The sequence below is a fragment of the Schistocerca americana genome, chromosome X, assembly GCF_021461395.2.
Source record: "Schistocerca americana isolate TAMUIC-IGC-003095 chromosome X, iqSchAmer2.1, whole genome shotgun sequence".
NCBI classification, from domain to species: domain Eukaryota; kingdom Metazoa; phylum Arthropoda; class Insecta; order Orthoptera; family Acrididae; genus Schistocerca; species Schistocerca americana.
The window spans coordinates 385,239,086-385,263,992 of NC_060130.1; the positions used below are offsets into that span (position 1 = coordinate 385,239,086).

General features: G+C 46.1%; 1 protein-coding gene across 2 annotated transcripts in view; it reads right to left on the reverse strand.

Annotated features, from left to right (window-relative positions):
- Window positions 1–24,907, reverse strand: part of LOC124555567 (myotubularin-related protein 2) — a 182,921-nt gene that overhangs the window by 84,537 nt on the left and 73,477 nt on the right. For both annotated transcript variants that reach the window (XM_047129526.1, XM_047129525.1), the window contains 2 exons: window positions 24,132–24,448; window positions 11,807–11,937 (listed from right to left, as the gene is read on the reverse strand). In XM_047129526.1, coding sequence (XP_046985482.1) covers window positions 11,807–11,937; window positions 24,132–24,448 — 448 coding nt within the window. The remainder of the gene's footprint in view (window positions 1–11,806; window positions 11,938–24,131; window positions 24,449–24,907) is intronic.

Consider the following 24,907-nt stretch of genomic DNA (forward strand, 5'->3'; position numbering starts at 1 on the left):
CATATGACAAATGACTCCCCAGGGCAGGAGGAAAGGTGAGGTGAGGCGAGGTGAGGTGAGGTGAGCGAGTGCACGATCAAGAGCAACCAGCTCCACAGTGAAAACACTGCTCCCACAAGGCAGGGAATGCTGCTCAACGTAGTCACCGTGGATGAAAGCAAACCCAATGCGTCCATTGACCACAGAACCATCGGTGTAGACTATATCGGCATTTCGAAACGAGGCAAGTAGAGCCATGAATTGTTGACGAAGACTGGCAAGTGGAACGGGGGACTTGGAGTCACAGGACAAATCCAAGCAAAGCCGCAAGTGAGGGAGGGGTAGAAGAAGAGGGCCGGAAGGATGGAGGAAGTAAGGGGAAAGGACTCGAGTGACGAGAGAAGGGAACGAACGTGGACCGCGATTGGGAGACCCAACCTAGGCTGGCGTCGTGGGGAGGGGAGTGCAGAAGGTGGAAAAAGGAGCCTGCGGCTTGGGTGCTCGGGCGAGGCATGGATGCGGGCGATGTATGATGCAAGCAACTGTCGTCGGCAGAATCGTAGGGGAGGCATTTCAGCTTCTACAAGAAGGCTAGCCACTGGACTAGTGCAGAAGGCACCTGTCGCCAGTTTGACGCCACAATGGAGAAGCGGGTCGAGGATCTGCAACGTTGAAGGTGCTGTTGAGTCTTACACCATGCTCCCGTAGTCGAGGCGGGACTGGACTAAGGCCTTATATTGCTGTAGGAGGGTTGTTCATGTAGCCCCCCAAACGGTGTGGCTGAGGCAGCGAAGGATGTTGAGGTGTCGCCAGCACCGTTGTTTAAGCTCGCGAAGATGAGGTGTCCAAGTAAGCTGAGCATCAAACAGCATGCCAAGAAAGCGATACGTCTCCTCAATATGAAGGAGTTCATTGGCATGGTAGAGCTCTGGAAGGAGGTGGACCGTTCGACGATGACAGAAATGAATCACTCGGGTCTTAGAGGCTGAGAACTGAAAACCATGGTTGGATGCCCAAAAATGTGCCTTATGGATAGCTCCCTGCAGCTGCCTTTCAGCGACACTGATGCTTGGGGAACTGTAATAAGGACAAAAGTCATTGGCATATAGAGAGGAACAGACTGACGAGCCCACCGCAGCCCCAAGACCATTAATCGCCACCAAAAAGAGGGGAACACTGAGAACAGAGCCGTGTGGGACACCGTTCTCCTGAATATGAGCAGAGCTAAAATAAGAGCCAACTCTGACCCGAAAGGAGCAATCACGTTTGCGTCGGTACATAACTCGCCATTTATGATAACATCGGGGACAGCTGTTGGGGCCCGGTACCCAAAAAGACGTTTGATCTTTGCCCAGACTTGGGATGGTGATGTGAGGCACCCAATGCTGAAGACGTATCTCTCCCAACACTCCTCCTCCTGTTGTTTGATAAGATAGCGAACATGGGCACAGAGCCGTTTAAAGGCTATGAGATGCTCCAGGGAAGGGTGCCACTTACGCCACTGTAGAGCTCGCCAACGCTCCTTAGTTGCTTCAGCGACTTCTGGTGACCATCAAGGGACTGCCTTACGCCTCGAGCACCCTGAAGAGCAAGGGTTCGTGTTTTCTACCACAGAAACAATTCTGCTAGTCACCTGCTCAACCATCGCATCGATATTACCGTGTGGGAGAGTTTCAGTGGTGACAGTAGAGGTGAAGATTCCTCAGTCCACCTTGTTCAAAGCCCATCTGGGCAGGTGTCCATGCGCCTGACGCTGGTGCAGTGACAGGAAGATGGGGGAGTGGTCACTACCACACAGGTCGTCATGTGCTCTCCAGTGGGCGGATGGGAGAAGTCCTGGGCTGTAAACTGATAAATCAATGGCCGAGTAACTACCATGGGCCACACCGAAATCTGTGGCGGCACCAGTATTTAAGAGGCAGAGGTCAAATTGCAAAAGTGAAGTTCTGACATCTCTGCCTCAGCCAGTAAACATGGTACCACTCCACAACGGGTTATGGGCTTATGAGCATTAAAAACTCCCAAATGTAGGAAACGTTTAGGGAGTCGATCAGTCAGTGCAGCTAATACATTCAGGGGTACTGCACCATCTGGAGGAAGACACACATTGCAGACAGTTATTTCTGTGTCATCGTCATTCTGACAGCCACAGCATCAAGAGAGTTTGAAGGGGCATAGTTTCACTACAGACTGAGTTTAGGACATAAACGCAAACTCCACCTGACACTCAATTATAGTCGCTACAGTTCCTGTAATATCACTTATAGCCGCGGACGGCAGGGGTCCACATTGCCTGGAACCAGGTTTCCTGGAGGGCAATACAGATAGCTGGTGTAAAGCTTAACAGTTGCCGTAGCTCAGCCAGGCGGTGGAAAAAAAAGCCGAAATTCCACTGGAGGATGACATCTTGAGACTGGGAAGGCATGGAACATTCAACGAGGCAGTTTACACCTCAGAGTCACCTGCTGCCACCAATTTATTGCCTGAGCAGTCTATCCATTGTGTCTGAGGGTCTGGCGAGATTTTGGTCTTCAGCGGACACCAAAATCTCCACCCCATCCTCAGCCGCAGAGCTTGTAGGTGGCGGTGGTGTAAGTGCCAACGCAATTTCCTTGGTTTTAGTGGTTTTCTTTTTGGATTTCTCTCACTGCTCCTTGGGTTTCACTGGCTGGGAGGACTTCACTGGCTCATTCTTCACTGGCGGGTGTCGTCTTTCCCACTTGAAGAAACCTAGGAAGGAAGTGACTCAAGGGACCCCTTCGTAACAAGAGAAGCTGAAGAAGACTTATGCTTCTCTCGCTTAGAAGTGCGGACAGACATCTCTGATGGTTGGGGGGGGGGGGGGGGGGTGCTGCTCCTGAAGTAGGTGGTGCAGGAACAACAGGGAGGGAAATGCACCCCACCATCAAGGCGGCAGGTGTAGTCTTCTGTCTCTGAGAGGTGACCTGGGTTGGCGGAGCTGATGGTGCCAGAACTGTTGTAGCAGCGGCGTAAGACGATGTCATATGCACAGGATGCAGGTGTTCGTCATATGCACAGGATGCAGGTGTTCAAATTTTCTCTTAGCCTCAGTGTACTCCATGATTTTCCTTTCTTTCTGGAGAATCCTGCAGTCAGGCGAGCGAGGCGCATGGTGCTCTCCACAGTTGACACAGATGGGAGGCGGGGCACATGGAGTATTGGGATGTGATGGGCGTCCGCAATCTCGGCTGGAAATACAGCGGAAAGACATATGGCCAAACTTCCAGCATTTAAAGCACCGCATCGGGAATGGATATAGGGCTTTACATCACACCGGTAGACCATCGCCTTTACCTTCTCGGGCAATGTATCATCCTGAAAGGCCAAGATGAAGGCACTGGTGGCAACCTGATTATCCTTCGGAACTCTGTGGACACGCCAGATGAAATGTACACCTTGCAACTCTAAATTGGTGCGCAGCTCATCGTCGGACTGCAAAAGAAGGTCTCTGTGAAATATGATACTATGGACCATATTTTAAGCTCTTATGGGGCGTGATGGCTACAGAAACATCCCCCAGACTGGGCAGAGGATGCTGTTTTGATCAAGCCCTCCACCTCCCCAAACTTGTCCTCTAAATGCTCAACAAAAAACTGAGGTTTCATCATCATGAAAGATTCCCCATCAGCTCTAGAACATACAAGGTACCAGGGCGAATAAGATCTGCTGCCATCCTTAGCCTGATGTTCCTCCCATGGTTTGGCCAGGGAGGGGAACGATTTGGGGTTGTGCTTCTGTGCATTGAATTGAGCTCGTGATCGCTTAGAGACTGCTGGTGTTTCACCACCAGCAAGAGATGATGGACTCATGGTCATCATCGATGCAGAAATCAACACAGCACAGTGCATGGTGGAAAACGCACCCAGGAAGGTGTCCTCACCCAAGAGATGGAGAATGGGCAGGACTGCAATGCAACGACAAGAAAGTGGGCTAAAGGTCTCAATGCACAATGGACACGATGCACCTTGTAAGGCGCCCTTCCCCAATTGGCTCGCTCCTCAGGAAAATTTTGAAGAATGGAGGTCAATCCCTACAGGGGACCATCACATAAAGGCCGAAACGTGTGAAACTCCTTTTAGTCACCTCGCACAACAGGCAGGAATACCTCGGGTCTATTCTAACCTCCGGACCCACAGGGGTGTGGAAGTTTGGACGGAGTAAAGAGATACATTCCATCTATCACGTGACAAATTATCACATACATCTGCAGCAAAGCATAGAATACTGATAGCACCAGAACATCCCAGGAATATAGTTAATGCTAGACCATACAGAAATAAATGAATGAATGAATAAATATAATTCACCATAAACAAAATGCAGGCTTATGTTTTCTTGTGTGTCTGGAATGTCATTCAGTAGATGATGTGGAGGTGTGAGTCTCTTTACAATGAAGAAGACGAGTTATATTTGGTGCAATCAATCTTGCACTTGCAATTCGTACAATTGCAGTGAGATGTCACAGTGGCTCTTCATGGAGATTTGTTTACCTTCATTAAAGAGAACAATTTTTTTCACAGATCTGTTGAGCCAAAAATATTGATAGCAGTTTGGTTGGTTGGTTGGATTAAAAGAGGGGGAAAGGGACCAAACTACGAGGTCATCAGTCCCTTGTTCCGAATAAAACAATCCCACAAGTGTGAGGATAAAACAAACAAGACTGACAACTCAAAACGGAATGAAAGGAAAAAAATCACAAGAACAATGAAGGGCAACAAACACGTAAATGGACAAAAGGGGACAAGAAAACCACAGAAACGCAAGAAACAGGATGAAGAGATTAGAACAACAAAGCAGATTACCATGGCTGGCTGACCACGAGAATAAAAAAGGAGAAGCCAGCCACTCCGCAACACATTAAAATCTCCACCCTACAAGCACTAGGGTGGAGGACGCAGAGGCACAAAGGACATGCCCTAAAACTTAGATCACATGATAACACCCACCCTCACAAACAAAACGTAAAACTAAATCAGCCAATGGGGCATTGTCAGATAAAACTAGCAGCAACGAGTCCAATAACCCAAGATTTTGTCACTGGGCTGTCAAAGTGAGACAGTGCACCAGAGTATGGGCCACTGTCAACCGGGCGACACACCAACACTCAGGCGGGTCTGCATGGCGCAGGAGGTAACCGTGGGTCGCCCAAGTGTGGCCAGTGCGGAGCCAGCAGAGGACAACTCATTCCCTGCGACAGGCCTGCATGGGAGTCTTCCACATATTCGCAGTCTCCTTAATGACACGCAGTTTATTGTGTGTACTGTTATACCATTCCGTCTCCCAAAGCTGAAAAACACTACAGCATAAATCATAACGCAGGTCAGGTCCAGAGACGCCCATCTGCAATAGTGGTTTCTGCGTAGACTGTTTGGCCAGCCTGTCGGCATGTTCATTGCCTGGGATGCTGACGTGTCCTCAGGCCCACACAAACACCACTGAATGACGGGACCGGTCCAGGGCACAGATGGACTCCTGGGTCGACGCTACCAAAGGATGGCGAAGGTAGCACTGGTTGATAGCTTGTAGGCTGCTCAAGGAGTCAGTACACAGAAGAAATGATTCCCTGGGGCAAGAACAGATATACTGAAGTGCACGAGAGATGGCCACCAGCTCTGCAGTGAATACACTGCAGCCATCGGGCAAGGAATGCTGTTCAAAATGGCCTCTGTGGATGTAGGCGAAACCAACGTGGCCATCAGCCACTTCAGAGCCCTGGAACACGCCAAAAATCGAGAGGAAGTGACAGCAGAGAGCGGCACGAGTAACTTAGTCGTTAGGTCATGCGAAATCTGTGGCCTAGGTGTACACCATGGAGGTGTATGCGGACTGACTGGGATGGGAGGTGGTAAAGGGAAGTAATACAGTTCAGACAGAAGGGATCGCATGCAAAACACAATCGTTAGCCCTGACCTGGGCTGTTGATGTGGGAGATGAACTGACGCGGGTGACTAAAAGGAGACGGTAATTCGGATGTTCAGGAGAACTACAAATGTGTGCTGCATAACTGGCGAGCAGTTGTGCAAGTCGGATCCACAATGGAGGGACTCCGGCCCCCACCAAGGCACTGGTCACCGGACTTGTTCTGAAAGCTCCTGTCGCTATGCGAACGCCACAGTGGTGCACTGGGTTGAGTACAGGCAATGCTGAGGGCACCGCCAAGCCATAAACCACATTCCCATAGTCAAGGCGGAATTGAACAAGGGCTTTGTAGAGCTGCAGCAGAGTAGAGTGATCTACACCCCAGTTGGTGTTGCTCAGGCAGAGGAGGGCACTGAGATGCTGTCAGCCCTTCCGCTTAAGCTGACAAAGGTGAGGTAGCCAAGTCAATCGGGCATCGAAAACCAGTCATAAGAATCGATATGTCTCCACTACAGTGAGTGGATCGTCATGAAGGTAAAGTTCTGGTTCCAGACGAATGGTACGATGCCGACAGAAGTGCATGACATGACACACGACTTAGCGGCCCAAAACTGGAAGCCGGGGGTGAGAGCCCATGATTGCACCTTGTGGATGGCTCCCTGTATGCACCGCTCAGCAACACCAGTACTGGTGGAGCAGTACAAAATGCAGAAGTTGTCTGCATACAGAGAGGGTGAGACTGACGGCCCTACAGCTGCTGCTGGACCGTTAGTGACCAGTAAAAATAGTGATACACTCAATACAGAGCCCTGCAGGACCCCATTCTCCTGGATATGGGGGAAGAGGGGGGGGGGGGGGGACTATGGGAGGCACCAACTTGCACACAGAAAGTAGGAAAGTACAGAGCGACAGGAAGCTTTGGATAAAAATCGGGAGTCAGCCATGGAGACTGCACCCGTATAATTTGGCAAGGATATGCTGTCGCCAGGTGGTGTCATACGCTTTGTGTATATCAAAAAAGGCGGCAACAAGGTGTAGGTGTCTGGAAAAGGCTGTTCGGATGGCAGACTTGTGGGACACAAGATTATCAGTGGTAGTGTGCCCCTGGCAGAAGTTGCCCTGACATGGAGCCAGTAGGCGACACACCACATGTTCCTGCAGCTTGTACACAACGTTGGTGAGGCTGATGGGCCGACAGCTATCCACATCAAGAGGTTTTTACCGGGTTTGAGCACCAGAATGATGGTGCTCTCCCGCCACTGCGATGGAGAGATGCCGTTGCACCCGATCCGGTTGAAGATGACAAGGAGATGGCACTTGTGGTCAGATGAGAGATGTTTAACTGGCTGTGAATGCGATCAGACCCAAGAGCTGTGTCGGGGCAATGTGCAAGGGCACTAAGGAGCTCCCACTCTGTAAATGGGGCATTATAGGGATCACAGTGGCATGTAGTGAGCGAGAGAACTTTCTCTTCCATCCGCCATTTGAGAGGGCAAAAGGCTGGGGGTAATTATTCGATGCAAAGGTGCGAGCATAGTGCTCGGCAATCGTGTTTGCATCGACAGATAACACGCCATTTATGTTAACACCAGGAACACCCATTGGGGTATGGTACCTAAAAACTCCTTTGATATTTGCCCAGACTTGGGAAGGTGACATATGGCACCCAATGGTTGACACGCACCTCTCCCAACACTCCTGTTTCCGCTTTTAGATAAGCTGACTATTACGGGCACGGAGCCGTTTAAAGGCTATGAGGTGCTCTAGGGAAGGGTGCCGCTTATGCCGCTGTAGAGCTTGGTGACACTCCTTAATTCCCTCAGCAAATTCCGGCTACCACCAAGGAACTGTCTTTCACCGGGGGCACCCTAAAGAATGAGGGATCGCGTTTTCTGGCACAGAAATGATTGTGGTAGTCACCTGCTCAACCATCACATCAATGTTACCATGTGGGGGAAGAGTCAATGGTGATATTAGAGGTGAAAGTCTCCCAGTCCACCTTGTTTGAAGCCCATCTGGGCAGGCGTCTGTGGACATAACGCTGGGACAGTGACAGGAAGATGAGGAAGTGGTCACTACCACACAGGTCATCACGTGCTCTCCAGTGGACAGACCCAAGGGACACCTTTGTAATGAGAGGATCTGAAGAAGCCGTACGCTTCTCTGGCTCAGAATTGGGGACTGAAATCCCCAAAAGTGGGGGTGGGGGGGGGGTGAAAGGGGTGGGGGCTGTTGCTCCTGAAGTAGGTGGTGCGGGAGCAACGGAGGAGGAAGTGCCCCCCCACCATCGAGGAGACAGGTGTAGTCTCCCAGTTCTGAGAGGTGACAGAAATTCAAGGAACTGATGGGGCAACAACTGTTATCATAGTGGCGGGATTTCTTTCGGTCATAGGCACAGGATGTAGGCGCTCAATGTTCCTCTTAGCCTCAGCGTAGGTAGGTCGGTCCAGGGTCCTATATTCCATGATTTTCCTCTCTTTCTGTAAAATCATGCAGTTTGGCGAGCAAGGTGAATGATGCTCTCCGCAGTTGCTACATTGTGATTTTAACTTTTAATTTGTACTCTGCAATACTGTTATCTAGCCTTTCCAATCATGTTTACATCCACACAGAATTGCTAAAGACTTTGAAGGAATACAAATTTGTTGCAAAAATTAAAAAAGTTTGTATATGCCAGAACTAAGGACAATAAGTTTTTCATGACTTTTTCAAATGGTATGAAAAATTAACAAGGTTATATGTGAAGCCAACAAACTGTAAAACTGGCAGTTTATACTCTACACCAGCAATAAATATAAGGCCTTGTGGGGAGATACAATGATAAAACACAGTGTGCTGCCAGTCTATAATTTACCGAAAAATGGTGTTCTGTAAATTTAAGACATAAGTAACGCAAATTAAGAAAATATGCCAAGCTTAGATGAGGTACCAAACAAGTACTGAAACATGTCACCGAGCGACTGCTACGGTTGCAGGTTCGAATCCTGCCTCGGGCATGGATGTGTGTGATGTCCTTAGGTTAGTTAGGTTTAAGTAGTTCTAAGTTCTAGGGGACTGATGACCACAGCTGTTAAGTCCCATAGTGCTCAGAGCCATTTGAACCATTTTTTGAAACATGTCTTGTGATCAAAATGCACTGTGTTTCACGGATGGCAGTTTTTTAAAATTTTGATGAAGCTGTCAGTATATTTGAAACAAAACATTTTACTCAATACTACTGACCAAATCTGCCTGTTAAGTCATCTTCAAGTGAACATTTACATATATCTGTATGTATATGGCATTAACAGATCTTACATTATGTCACAAAAGAAACAGGACATCTGAATATTCCAAGAGCATTGGAGTTTTGTAAATCATACTAAAATGTACAATTCAGCATTTCTATATCCAGATTCACACTTAAAGCTTAATACCCTACCTAGTATGAAGCTTTTCACTGTGGTTTTTGGGATGCCAAGTTCCTTGGAGTACCAGTACTGGATTATCTGATGTTTGGTTCTTTACTACAGCATTATGCCATACATGCCAAAAGATGAAAACATGCACTTGAAATTCAGTAAAAAGTTGAAACTAGTCAACTCTGTGGAATGAAACACTTTGTTTCAAACAAATTGGCTGCTTCTGCAGAAAAGATTAATAAAAGCCAAATTTCTTTAGCCAACTAACAAAAAAAACTTCACTGTTCAGTGAGATGATGCGTGCTTGATTGCCAATAGTGTGGAAATAAAATAAAACCAGAAAACTGAATGAGCAACCTATTTTAGCCTTCTGTAATTATTTGAGTGTATTTTAATTCAACTGATACCTCACAGCCACAGAAATCTGTTTTTGTTTTTATTCGATCTGAGAGCTGTAAACCAAGAGAAAACAGCAAAATCACAACACACAAACATGGGTCATGTTCAGACTACCCTCCACTACAACTCAGACTGCTCAACGCATGTACGAATGTTGCAGCTTGGGTGACCTAGAAAAAATTTTCCAGCTAGTATCTGGCTGCTTGCTGCTTGGACAGCTGACAGACATGTCAAGTAGCCAGAATTGGGAGAAGGTGCTGCTCATACACGATTACTGCTATGCGCCTGTACTTGAGTGCACTGACAGATAATCAAATGAACCTATTGTGAACAGTTTTGTCATTATGCCCATTGAAAGAAGTTTGCTGTTACAAAGTATTGCACATTTTTCATATTAAAGTCGTTGACAAGTTTTGATATCAGCAGACACTTGTGTGAGCAATGTGTATTATTGTAAGTGGTGTATTTTATTTGTAATCTAAGTTTCATTTTGGTGCTATTCTCTCATTTATGTTTTATTGCTGAAGTATTACTCTGCAGTGGTGGGCTACAGTAAAATTTATGATTAGAGTAACAGTTCCTATCACCAAAATGACAAAAATTTAACTGAAAATTGAAACAATGGAAAATTCCCAGAATTCTAAAAAATTCCTGGGTTTTTTCCTGCAACAGTTTAGCGGTGGCCATTCATCTAGGTGGATAGCTGGTCATACCAATATAAAAAGCTTTGCAGTACTTGCAGCAGGGTTGGTATATGACATGACTGCTTTCACAGGTGGCTGTCTCAGAAGAGGTAGGATAAGCCTGTGACAGGACTGGAGTAGGATGTGCTGAGTGGGTGGATAGGGCAAGTCTTGCACTTTGATCTTCCACAGGGATATGATCCATGTGGCAAGGAGTCAGGAGTAGGAGTGGCATAGGGATGGACTAGGCTGTTGTGTGGGGAGATGTGGGAGGGGTCTTGGGCAGAATGTCACTCATTTCAGGGCATGATAGATAGATAGACAAAGCCCTGGCAGAGGACATGGGTCAGTTGCTCCAGGCCGGGATGATATTGGGCGATGAGGGGGAACTCCTCTGCAGCTGCACAGCTTCTTATGTATGCCTATGTTCATTTTCAACAAAACACTGAAAAACAATTAAATCAGAGAAAAATTTGAACATATGATACTTCAAAATAAACTGGTATCAAAATCAGCACAAAAATAATGCAAAAATTGGCAGAAAATAACAGTAAAATTGGACACAAAACAAAATTTTTTTGCTGTACCTAGCCATAAGGAATGCAACTTACTTTCAGCAGTATTGATTTCCTCCACATCCTACCATGCATATAAAGGAGCATCACCTCCATTACACTTTCCTAAATCAGTGGACTATTATCTCCAGTTATATCAACCTTTCAGCCGCACACTCATTGGCTACTGAAACGAACTGATTTTTGAACTCTTGTGATACTCAGGTGTACAAATGTTGGCCAAAATGTAATGCACAGTCCATTGTACCTTGGCGACTATATAGGCTACAGGGGAATTAAATTCTGTTGACACAAGCTTTGTTCCTTCACTGCCTAGTTTTCACCTAAGTTTTGTTTTCTGTTTGTTGTTTCAGGTAAGTCAAAATGTAGGGTTAACACAATAACCCTTAAAACCAATGAACAGTGATCAAATTACTCTATAAATTCAGGGATTTATTTTCATGAATGACAAACATAATTAATGAGGATAATTCATGGCAACAGAATAATCAGAACAAAGAGTACACTGCTACTGTCCACTGAACAGCTGTATATATTGCCAAGAAATATGGTGTCAGGTTCCTAGATTAACCAAGCAATGTGGAATAACTTACATTGCTTTTTAAGTTCAGCCATTGAACAGAGACAAAGTGGAAGATGTGTTGAATTTTTCAACTTTTTCTGACAAAGGTTTGACCAACAGATCAGCTTGCCAAAATGAAGTCCACAGTTAATACTTCAAAATGCACTACTTGATCAGGTATACATTGAATTCTCTTTCTGAAACATCCATGTTAAGAATTGTTCTAGCTCACCTATAAAGTGAAACTACTATGAAGTACTAGTGCTACAATGGCCTGCCATATTAAATAGAATTCTGGTAAATATGAAATCTGAGAAGACGCCTTACCTTTAAGTTTACGAAGAGATTCTCTCATAACGTGGATATTGTGAATATCCAGAAATACTAATTCCGCATTTTGATATGCATCTTCGGATTCGTAGCCACCACCTTTAGCCTTGTTGGCAATTGCATTAGCACTATAAAAGGACAGACAGAACATCAAACATGAGGGAAACAAAAACTATCTTACTATAAGATATATTACAAAATCTATAAGCAATATACAATTACTGCCGTACTGGATGTTGGATCACAAGCGATGAAAAATTAGCCATGGCCTATGTCTTGCAGACATACAATATTTAGTTTCCAAATACACACTAAAAATAATTAATTTTATTTGTTTTGTTTTAAGACTTAATATAACAACCATAATAAAATCAATAATGCTTGCAAAAAAATAAATGTCACTAGCATAAGACGCAAGACAGTAGCATGTACATGACTCAAAAGTGAAGAGCAATCACAGTGCTTGCAACTTCTGTAGTTTACAACTTGTAAGGATGATGGATAATGCAAATTGTGTACCAATAGCTAAAAAGTTCACTTTCTCACAGAGAAATACCCCGGATACACTAACCTATTTTTATACCTTCTGGATTTGCTCTTATAAGCATACATGTTTAAGGTGAAAAGTTTTCATTTTAACACACAGACGGTATTTCCACCAACAGGGTTTTGTTTTTGTTATTAAAATATATTTTTGGAATAATTTTAGTAAGGTGTTAATTTGATCCTGTAGGAAAGTCTCTTATAAAGCATTTTAAATCCTCACCATGTAAAGTGGTGCAGTAGTATGACATTGGACTCATACTTGCGAGGACATCAGGTCAGTCCCCATCCAGCAATCCAGATTTCAGTTTTTTATGATATTCTTAAATCTGTTAAAGTGTATGCCAGGACAATTCTCTTGAAAGAGCAGTTTTAATTTCCTTCCTCGATGTGAGCTTGTCACTGTCAACCATACTCTTCCCTCTTCATTCATGTTTGGTACACTCATTCAATTGGCAAATGGAAATACCAAGTCAAAGTGCAGGTCATTCCCATTTTCAAGAAAGGTCTTTGTACATAATTATACGCTTACATCAATGATGTCAGTCTGTTGTAAAATTATGAAACATGTTTTATGCTCAAGAATTATGACATTAGGAGAAGGAAAAGCTTAGGAAAATATTCCCTTATAAAAATCAACATGGACTCTGCAAACAGGCATCCTATGAAACTCAGCTCGCTCTATTCATCCATGAGTACCATAGTGCTGTAAGCAACAGTCCTCAGGTAGATGCGATGTTCTTTGACTTCAGGAAGGCATTTGACACCATTCCACACTGCCATTTGGTTGGTTGGTTTGTGGGATTAAAGGGATCAGACTGCGATGGTCATTGGTCCCTTTTTCCAAAAAAATTAAAACTGCCCAAAGAGAATAAAAAACGAACAGCAGGAAAGACGTCAGACGACACAGGACGAGAAATACTCCGACAGAGATCAGACAAAACAAATTAAAACACACAGAGTGTGACGGTGGTTGGCCGACCATAGAGAAAAAAAAGAGGAAAAGCCAACCACCAAGAACACATTAAAAACTCAGTTTAAAATCAGAGGCTAAAAGCCAGAATCAATGCTAAAAAACAAACACTCAGATTAAACTAGAAAAACCCCCTGCCCGAATAAAACGCAAAACTAAGTCCACCATGGCAGAGTCATCTAGTAAAAGGGCAGGGAGCGTATCGGGCAGCGCAAATGTCTGCCTGAGCACAGTTAAAAGCGGACAAGTTAATAAAATGTGCACCACCGTCAAAACCGCCCCACAGCGACAGAGAGGTGGGTCCTCACGATGCAATAAATAACTGTGAGACAGTCGGGTGTGGCCAATGCGGAGCCGACAAAGAACAACTGAATCTCTGCGAGTGGCTCGCATGGATGACTGCCACACACGCGTCGTCGCCTTGAGAGAACGGAGTTTGTTTGGCATGGGCAGATTGCGCCATTCAGTGTCCCAAAGTGAGAGAACTTCGCAGCGGAAAACTGCCCACAAATCAGTCTCCGGGAGGCCAATGTCCAGGGTGGGTTCACTGGTGGCCTGTTTGGCCAGGTGGTCAACACGTTCATTGCCCGGGATACCGACGTGACCGGGGGTCCACACAAAGACCACAGAGCGGCCGCAACGCGCAAGAGTATGCAGGGACTCGTGGATAGCCATCACCAGACGAGAACGAGGAAAACACTGGTCGAGAGCTCGTAAACCGCTGAGGGAATCGCTACAGATAACGAAGGACTCACCTGAGCAGGAGCGGATATACTCTAGGGCACGAAAGATGGCGAGCAGCTCAGCGGTGTAAGCGCTGCAGCCATCCAGCAAGGAACGTTGTTCGGAATGGTCCCCTAGAGTTAGTGCATACCCGACACGACCAGCAACCATCGAACCGTCGGTGTAAACAACTCCAGAGCCCAGATACGTGGCCAGGATGGAATAAAAGTGGCATCGGAAGGCCTCCGGAGGGACGGAGTCCTTCGGGCTCTGTGCCAAATCGAGCCGAAGGCAAGGGCGAGGCACACACCATGGGGGCGTGCGCAGAGGTGCCCGGAAAGGAGGTGGAACTGGGAAAAACCCAAGCCCAGAGAGGAGCTCCTTGACGCGTACGGCGGTCGAACAATCCGACCGGGGCCGACGGTTTGGCAGATGGACGACTGACTGCGGGAACAGGACACGGTAATTTGGATGCCCGGGCAAGCTAAAAACATGGGCAGCACAAGCAGCCAGTAATTGTTGGCGTCGGAACCACAGTAGAGGGACACCTGCCTCCACTAGTATGCTGTCCACAGGGCTGTTGCGGAAAGCACCAGTGGCAAGGCGTATCCCGCTGTGGAGAATTGGGTCCAGCACCTGCAACGCAGATGGGGATGCTGAGCCATAAGCCAGGCACCTATAATCCAGACGGGACTGGATTAACGCCTGGTAGAGCCGCAACAGGGTAGATCAGTCGGCGCCCCAGCGAGTGTGGCTCAAGCATCTCAGAGCGTTTAGATGAAGCCAACATGCCTGTTTAAGCTGCCGGATATGAGGCAGCCAAATCAACCGGGCATCGAAAACCACCCCCAAAAACCTGTGTGATTCCACCACTGAAAGAAGTTCGCCAGCAAGATAAAGCCGCGGCTCCGGGTGGACAGTACGTCGCCGGCAGAAATGCATAACGCAGGTCTTGGCTGCCGAAAACTGGAACCCATGAGCTACAGCCCAAGACTGCGCCTTGCAGATAGTGCCCTGTAGCTGACGTTCAACAGCTGCAATGCCAGTAGAGCTGTAGTAAAGGCAGAAGTCGTCAGCATACAGGGAAGCGGAGACAGAATTTCCCACGGCCGCAGTGAGCCCGTTAATGCCTATTAAAAACAGGCAGACACTTAAAACAGAACCCTGTGGCACACCGGTCTCCTGGACGTGGGAGGAACTATATGAGGCCGCGACTTGCACGCGGAAGGTACGATACGACAGAAAATTTCTGATAAAGATCGGCAGAGGGCCCCGAAGACCCCATCCATGAAGCGTAGAAAGGATGTGATGACGCCATGTCGTATCGTACGCCTTCCGCATGTCGAAAAAGACAGCAACCAGGTGCTGACGGCGGGCAAAGGCAGTACGGATGGCCGACTCCACGCTCACCAGATTGTCGGCGGCGGAGCGGCCTTTACGGAACCCACCCTGAGACGGAGCCAGAAGGCCCCGAGACTCCAGTACCCAATTCAAGCGCCGGCTCACCATCCGTTCAAGCAATTTGCAAAGAACGTTGGTGAGGCTAATGGGACAGTAGCTGTCCACCTCCAGAGGGCTCTTTCCAGGTTTCAAAACGGGGATGACAACGCTTTCCCGCCATTTTGACGGAAACTCCCCCACAACCCAAAGACGGTTGTAAAGATCGAGGAGGCGCCGTTGGCAGTCCACTGAAAGGTGTTTCAGCATCTGACAGTGGATGCCATCTGGCCCAGGAGCGGTATCAGGGCAAGCTGCTAGGGCACTGCGAAATTCCCACTCACTGAATGGAGCATTGTAAGATTCTGGGTGGTGGGTGCGAAACGAAAGGCTCCGACGTTCCATCCGCTCTTTAATGGAGCGGAAGGCCTGGGGGTAATTCGCAGAAGCGGAACTCATAGCAAAATGTTCTGCTAAGCGGTTTGCAATGACGTCGGAGTCAGTACAAACTGCTCCATGCAGTGAGAGCGCAGGGACGCTGACAGGGGTCCGACAGCCATAGATGCGTCGAATCTTGGCCCAGACCTGCGATGGAGTGACATGGAGGCCAATGGTGGACACATACCGCTCCCAGCACTCCTTCTTGCCTTGGCGGATAAGGAGGCGGGCCCGCGCACGCAGCCGTTTGAAGGCGATAAGGTGGTCTATGGAGGGATGTCACTTGTGATGCTGGAGCGCCTGCCGGCGATCTTTAATCGCTTCAGCGATCTCAGGCGACCACCAAGGCACAGCCCTCCGCCGAGGGGATCCAGAAGAACGGGGAATGGCAGATTCGGCGGCAGTAACGATGCCGGTGGTGACCGATTGAACCACCGCATCAATGTCATCATTAGAGAGAGGCTCAATAGCGGCAACGGAGGAGAACAAGTCCCAGTCAGCTTTATTCATTGCCCATCTGCTAGGGCGCCCAGAAGAGTGACGCTGTGGTAGTGACAGAAAGATCGGAAAGTGGTCACTACCACACAGGTCGTCATGCACACTCCAGTGGACAGACGGTAAGAGGCTAGGGCTACAGATTGAAAGGTCGATGGCGGAGTATGTGCCATGCGCCACACTGAAGTGTGTGAAGGCACCATCATTTAAAATCGAGAGATCAAGCTGCGACAATAAATGCTCAATGGTGGTGCCGCGAGCTGTTGCCACTGACCCACCCCACAGAGGGTTATGGGCGTTGAAGTCGCCCAATAGCAAGAAAGGTGGCGGCAATTGGGCTATCAGCGCAGCCAGGACATGCTGCGCGACATCACCATCCGGTGGAAGGTAAAGACTGCAGACGGTAACAGCCTGTGGCGTCCACACCCGAACAGCGACAGCCTCTAAAGGTGTTTGGAGAGGTACAAACTCGCTGTGAAGAGAGGTAAGGACATATATGCAGACGCCACCAGACACCCTTTCATAAGCTGCCTGGTTCTTATAATAACCCCGATAGCCACGGAGGGCGGGGGTTCGCATTGCTGGAAACCAAGTTTCCTGAAGAGCAATGCAGAAGAAAGGGTGAAGGCTGAGAAGTTGGCGGAGCTCAGCTAGATGGTGGAAGAAACCGCTGCAGTTCCACTGGAGGATGCCAGTGTCCATGGATGGGAAAGTCGAGAAGGGACTGGGGAGGCAGATTATGCCTCCTGGGCCCCCACTGCTACTGAGTCACCACCTGTACAACAGCCATCCACTGCGTCCGAGGGACCGGCGAGATTCAGGTCCTCAGCTGACGCCAGAATCTCCACCTCATCTTCGGATGCAGAGTGAGAAGGTTGCGGTGGGACAGGTGCCACCGCAATGTCAGGATGCATGGGAGCCTTTTTCTTGGACTGCTTTGCGCGCTGTGTCTTAGGTGGTTCTGGCTGGGAGGGCCTCACTGGGTCAGTCTCAGGGACTGAAGACGACCGTGACGCCCTACGACCAGCGACCGGTGGTTGTTTGAGATACTTGCGGGTGTCCGCTTTGGCACTGGGCAAAGCCTGGGATGGGAGGGACCCAAGGGACCCCTTCCGGGCGAGAGGAGCTGAAGAAGACTCATGCTTCTCCGGCTGGGAAGGGGGAACAGATGTCCCCGGTGGTTGGGGCGGTGTTGCTCCTGAAGTAGATGGAGCAGGAGCAACAGGGAGTGAAGTGCCCCCCACAACCAAGGGGGCCGGTGAATTCTGACAAAGCTGAGATCGAACTGTAGGTGACGACACTGTAGAGGTTCGAACCGGTGTTGCAGCAGCGGCATAGGTAGACGTCATGGGCACAGGATGTAGCCGCTCATACTTCCGTCTTGCCTCGGTGTAGGTCACGCAGTCCAGGGTCTTATATTCCATTATCTTCCTTTCCTTCCGGAAGATCCGACTGTCCAGTGAGCAGGGTGAATGGTGTTCTCCGCAGTTAACACAGATGGGAGGCGGAGCACATGGAGTATTGGGATGCGAAGGACATCCACAATCTCGACATGTGATGCCGGAAGTACAGCGAGATGACATGTGCCCGAACTTCCAGCATTTAAAACACCGCATCGGAGGAGGAAAATATGGCTTCACATCACAACGGTAAACCATCACCTTGACCTTTTCGGGTAAAACAACACCTTCGAAGGCCAAGATGAAGGCACCGGTGGCTACCTGATCATCCCTCGGACCCCGATGGACGCGCCGGACGAAGTGAACACCTCGTCGTTTGAGGTTGGCGCGTAATTCATCATCAGACTGCAGAAGAAGATCCCTGTGGAATATAATATCCTGGACCATGTTGAGACTCTTATGCGGCGTGATGCTAACTGAAACATCCCCCAACTTGTCACAATTGAGCAACATCCGTGACTGGGCAGAGGATGCCGTTTTGACGAGCACAGAACCAGAGCGCATTTTGGACAAGCCCTCCACCTCCCCGAACTTGTCCTCTAAATGCTCCACAAAAAACTGGGGCTTGGTCGACATAAACGATTCTCCCATCAACCCGCGTACACATGAGGTACCGGGGTGAATATTCTCCACTGCCTTCTTTAGCAAGACGTTCCTCCCATGGAGTAGCTAGGGAGGGAAACGATCTCTGATCAAATTTCTTCCCGTTGACGTTAGACCTCGATTGCTTAGAGACTGCTGGTGGAGGCCCACCAGCGAGAGATGATGTACCACGCTTCATTGCGGGTCATTCGCCCTGACGCCACCTACTCCGACCAAGGGCCCTCCCCACGGGCGCCACCCAGCCACAGCAAAGGCCACCTGCCAGGATGGCCGTTGCCGGGAGTCCCGATGCCCCAGGGAGATGGGCATCTACTCCTTGGCATACGTGGGGAGTTAACGGCGCAGGCATCAGTAGAGCGATCCCTGTGTTGTCAGGGGGCTACAACCAACAGGGTACATGGCGGCCCCACCACAACGGACTGGCTACCGTGCTGGATCTTAGGTGCAAAAAAGTCCAAGGTCGTAGTTGCAGTTAAAAGCAACACTGCAGAGTGCAGCGTGGCAATTGCACCCAGGGGCGTATCCTCGCCCAAGAGATGGAAAACGAGCGGGACACCTTTGCAATGACGAAAAAGCTGGCTAAAGGTCTCAATGCACGACGGATGCAGTGCACCATGTAAGGCGCCCTTCCCCAATTGGGTCGCTCTTCGGAATAATTTAGAAAGATGGAGGTCAAACCAGAGAGGGGACCATCACATAAGGCCGAAACATTTGAGACTCCTTTTAGTCGCCTCTTACGACAGGCAGGAATACCGTGGGCCTATTCTAACCCCCGAACCCGCAGGGGGGCACTGCCATTTAGTGAAAAAAATATGAGCTTACTACTGAATACTGGATCAGACCTGTCAATGGATTCAAGACTTCCTTGCCAGCAGAATTCAATATATCACACTTAACAGAGCAAAACTGACAGACTTAAGCAGAATTATTACATTGTGAGTCTCAAATAGCACAATATGCTAGCTATTCTCAAGTACCACCTGGATATTTTAGGAATATTTGAGACAAGATGGCCTGGCAATAAGGACTTTAGATCAGTAGACGTCAGAATAATACACAGTGGAAACCAAGTCAGGGGAGAAAGCAGTAGATACTGTGTTAACAAAGAAATGGGTGCATAATGTGCTGAACACCTTTTTCATGTGAGTAATAGGATATTAATAATGAAGTTAAAAGTTAGCACAGTTGACATAACAATAATTCAAATATATTTTTTCATGACAAACAGTAATGACACAGAAAAAGAATGCTTATGTCTCCATTGAACACTTAATGGAAATGATGAACACAAAGGACAATGTTATTCTCATGGGAGATGATAACGTGTCAGTCAGCACATCAAGACAACCCTGAGCATGCTGTTAAGTACAGATTGGGAAGAATGAATTCAAGAGGTGGGAAGTTATTAGAATTTTCTAAACATGAGATGGTTATAAAAAATAGATGAAGCTCTAAAGAGAAGGAACTATGTGTGAAAGACACCTTGTGATAGTGGGATATGTATAACTGATTACATAGTAGTACAGCAGAGGAACAGAAACCTAGTACAATCTGGTCACAGCTTCCCTGGTGTTAATATACACCATCCATCTAAAAAGGTTCCATGACAGATTTCATTCCTGGCATATAAGCAACATCAGTGTACTAACTATGGCGGCAGCTTGTACTAACTACTGTAAACAGCAGCATTGCATTTGACCAGTCAGTTGCGAGCAGACAGTATTAAGCAGTGGATGAGTGGCCACAGCATATCAAGAACGCCTGCGATGACCTGACTGAAATGCAGAACGCTGAAAATTCTTTTCTGGAAAAAATTGTAATGGGTGACGAGACTGTGTTATCAATCTGAACCTACAACAAAGAACAGAAACTCACACGAAGGGTCAACATTTTGACATAACCAAAGTGCAATATCAGATTTAAGAAGCACCAGCTGAAATATCCAACGAAATGAGCAATATATAAACTGATGGATGCACTTGTCGTGCATGAATTCAAGCAAGCAACAACTGAATCAGACAATGAAGAAAATTGTTGAGATATTATCAAGTCAAATACAACAAATGCAGCCACAGACATACTAGGAATAGCAAAGTTAAAACCCAGGAATCTTGGATCACCCCAGAAATGTTGGAGCTCAATTACAAAAGGAAGAGTCACTAAAAAAAAAAAAAAAAAAAAAAAAAAAAAAAAAAAAACAACCAACAACAACAACAACACACACACACACACACGCAGAGAGAGAGAGAGAGAGAGAGAGGCCTTCATCAATGTAAATCAATCAAAAGCAGGGTAACAACAACATGCCATTCAGAGGAAGAAGAGTGGCTGGGAGAAATTAGGGAAGAAATAGAAGACAATTTTAAATTCAGGAAACAGGATGATGTTTGGTCCAAGATTAAACTGTTGCAACACAGACAGAGAACCAAGAGTAAATTACTGAATAAAATGGGGAGCTGCTATTTGACAAGAAGATGAAAGTGACCAATGGAAAGTACATATTTAAGACCTTTACAGTGATGGTGAAATTGGGGAGTTTACATGAGTATACTGAAGAAGAAAAAGTAAGTGATGAATCAATAAGAGATCCCCAACAACAAAAGAAGAGTTCTTTTCCTTGTACTAAATAGGTCAAAATCAAAGCAATAGGTATAGATGACATCCCTGCAAAGCTCTTACAAAGACAGCAGTGACAACATCAAAAGTAAATTGTTAACTGTGGTATCGAGATGTTATGAAGACAGTATCACATCACCTGACTTCACAAAAAACAGAACTATCATTACCCAAGAGCCAATGGGCTGATGGAGGCCACTAGCCTGTTGATGTGGATGAGGAAGTGTGGAAAACTTAGCATGGAGCCCTGATGGACAGAGTTCTCTTGGACCTGTGTGGAGCTGAGCGATATACAAACTCCAACCTGAAATGGCTGGAGGGTTGAAAACTTAAGTAAAAATCAGTGGGGAGCCATGAAAGCCCCCGTCATGGAGGGTAAATAAATGTGATTTCAACAAACTATGTTGAATGCAATGTGTAGGTAAAAAAAGACTGCCATGAGATATTGGTGTTTAGAAAAAGACTGTTGGATAATTTTTTCCTATAAATCCAGACTATCAGTTTTGGATCATCTCTCTCAGAAACCACACTGATAGGGGGAGAAAAGGTCCCACGATTCGAGAACTCAACATAATAGTCAGGATATAACAGTTTAAAGAAGTTTGCAGAACACACTGGTAAGGCTAATCAGTTACTAGCTGTCTACACACAATGTGTTTTTGTTGGTTTATAAGGATCAGGATGATGACACTATTCCTCCATTGTGAATAAAAACATTTTACAGCTCAATACAATTGAAGACCAAGAGTTGATGTGTCCCTCAGAGAAGTATGCAGCTTTTCTGCTTGGGTAAGGGGAGTTGAGGTCCCTGAAGATGATGCTATAGGAACCACAAGAGGGGAGGGCCTATGTCCCAGACAGGCTAATGTACTTGTTTGACAATCAAGAGTCCAATGTTGGGGGAATAAGTGCTTAAGGTACTGCTGACAACCTCACCACAGTAGAAGCAAAATTTGATACCACTGGGATGGGATGTACTTTTTCTAGGTGGCTCTAGACTTTTAACCAGGGTAGCACACTTTGGAGATCGGGGTTGGAGTGGGGGTGGTTTCCATGATGTGGCCAACCACAGTATTCACAAGTTGCATTGTTCATACTTTTTGCATTTTCAGTGAAGTGAATATGTAGTTTACTGTTGACAGTCGAAAAGGCTGTGCGTTTTTTTCGAGTGCTCGGCAGATTTTTAATTTCAAAAAAGATGGATCAAAGAATTTCAATTAAATTTTACTTGAGAAATGGATTGAAGTGCTGCACCTCATTCAAAATGTTGATTCTGGGTTCTGTTGAAACTACTACAAGTAAGACAAGAGTTTATGGGTGGTATAGTTCATGAGTGGTATAAACGTTTCAAATAGGGTCAAGAAGACATTGAAGGTGACAACAACCCTGGATGTCCTAGCACATCACTTACTAACAATAATGTAAAAGAAATAAAGAAAATTGTTCTCAAAAATTGCGGTATCACCATTAAAGAATTTGCTGATGGTGTCAGCATATCCTTTGGTTCACACTCAGCAATTTTTTTGGACTTTTCGGCATGAAACTTAACAGCAAAGTTTGTTCTGAAATTGTTGGATTTCAACCAAAAACAATGTTGCATAGACATTACTCATGAATTTCTGAATTAACTCAACAATGATCCAGAACTTGTAAAGAAGGTTATAACAGGTGGTGAAACGTGAATACAGGTACTACACCGAAAACAAGGCCTACTCATCCTAAAGGAAACTGCTTGAAGAGCCAATTCCAAAAAAATTGACAAGTTCGATCACATGTGAAGGTGGTTCTCACCATTTTCTTCTACTATAATGGGATGGTGCACGATGAGTTTCTATCTGACAGCTGTACAGTCAATAAGGAATACTAACTGGAAGTTATGCACCAAATGGCTGAAGCAATATAAAGAAAACTACCAGAAGTGTGGCGAACCATTAGTGGAAATTTCATCATCACATCACAGCTGCTCAGATCTCGATGTTGTTGTTTTTTTCCTCTCTCTCGGGGGGGGGGGGGGGGGGGGGATAAAATAAAAATTAATAAATAAATCTTTATGTTGCCTCAGCCAACGTATTTGCTGGACACTGCCCCTGCGGCTTCTTTCTATTTCCGAAGCCAAAAAGAACAACAAAAAGACATCTTTCTGCCACCACTGATGTGATAAAAACAGAATCACTGAAGGAGCTTAACAATATAATGAAAAGCGAGTTTCTGAAGTGCTTCCAAGATTGGAAAAACTGCTGGCACAAGTGTATTGTGGTATATCTAAGAGGGATTACTTTGAAGCAAAACTGTATCCAGCATGAGTCACAAAAAGAGCAACGAAGGGTTCCATGCTCTTTGTCGTGGAAAAATGTGGAAGTGGCCTGAAAAAGAGAACTTCTAGAATATGCTGCAGAAGACCCTGTCAAAATTATCAGCCCACTGGAGCAAGTTGAGTGGGACAAAGTTGTTGTTGTTGTTGTTGTTGAATAAATAAAGATTCTTTTAAAAATTCCTGTAAGTTTTTAATCACACATTTTATATGATATACGAAGTGGACTCTTCACTTCTCCAAGCTTTTGCTTAGTTCCTCATCCATCTGCAAGTCCTGGTGAAAAACAAAACCTTGCACTATCTTCTAGATCTTACAGGGTGTTACAATAACAGGCATGTTTACATGGTGTCTTAGAAGAGATTAACGCTGTGGACTGGGTAGTGCTGAATGGTTAATAAAAGTTTATGTATCGACAAACAAATAAAAATATCAATACTTTATGTAATATTGCAAGTCAAATCAAACCAAATAAAATTTAACCACATCAGTGCAATTTTTATGCAGGAGTCAAAATTCCCCTTCTCGTCTTTCCTAGAATGAAACACTTTTACCAGTCTGGCACCAACCATACATTAAAAATATTTCTTTTAATAACTGAATAAACATAGAAAAGATTTACAGTTTTTACAATAGTGCAGCACTTATGTGTAACAAGAACAAAACATTTTCGCAGAACATCTGTTACACAAATACAGAAAATAATAATAATTGCATACAAACCTTGGTCTTGCATCCATAATGAACAGTTTGTGTGATTGAGCATTTGCATCCATAATAAGCTGAATGTAACGCTCATCTTCACGTGAACGTTTACCACCAACACCCACCAATGGCTGAGAGCATCGTGTTATGGTGGCTTGGCTCTCTGGATGTATCCACGACAGTACTGGCACACGCCCTCTGCTTCGAAATGCGGCCACAGCTCTCAAGTCATCGTCTGTAGCTTGTGCAGGAACGGCCCACACTGCTGGGTAACTATCACATATCTCGTAGTTCTCATTAAGCTTGCAGATTTTCCAAGTGTCATTAGGGACTGACTGAAAAATAGAAGGCAAAAGAAAAATCACAAAATAAAGACAGTACTTATCACAAACTCCATGCAATGGGTTACTTTATTGTTAAATGCTACCTTGTGTCTTGTTTTCCTTCTATTACAGGTCTCAAATTCTTGTGTATTCTTTGAGAATGGGAAATACACTGAGATGACAGAAGTCATGGGATTGCAATATGCAAGTATATAGATGGTGATAGTGTTGTGAACACAAGGTATGAAGGGGCAGCGCTCTGGCGCAGCTATCATTAGTGCTCACGTTATACATGTGAAAAGGTGTCTGACATGATGACGGTAGCACAACAGGAATTAACAGACTTTGAACACAGAATGGTAGTTAGAGCTAGATACTTGGACATTCCATTTTGGGAATCATTACGGAATTCAATATTCTGAGAGCCACAGTGCCAAGATTACCAAATTTCATGCATTACCTCTCACCACA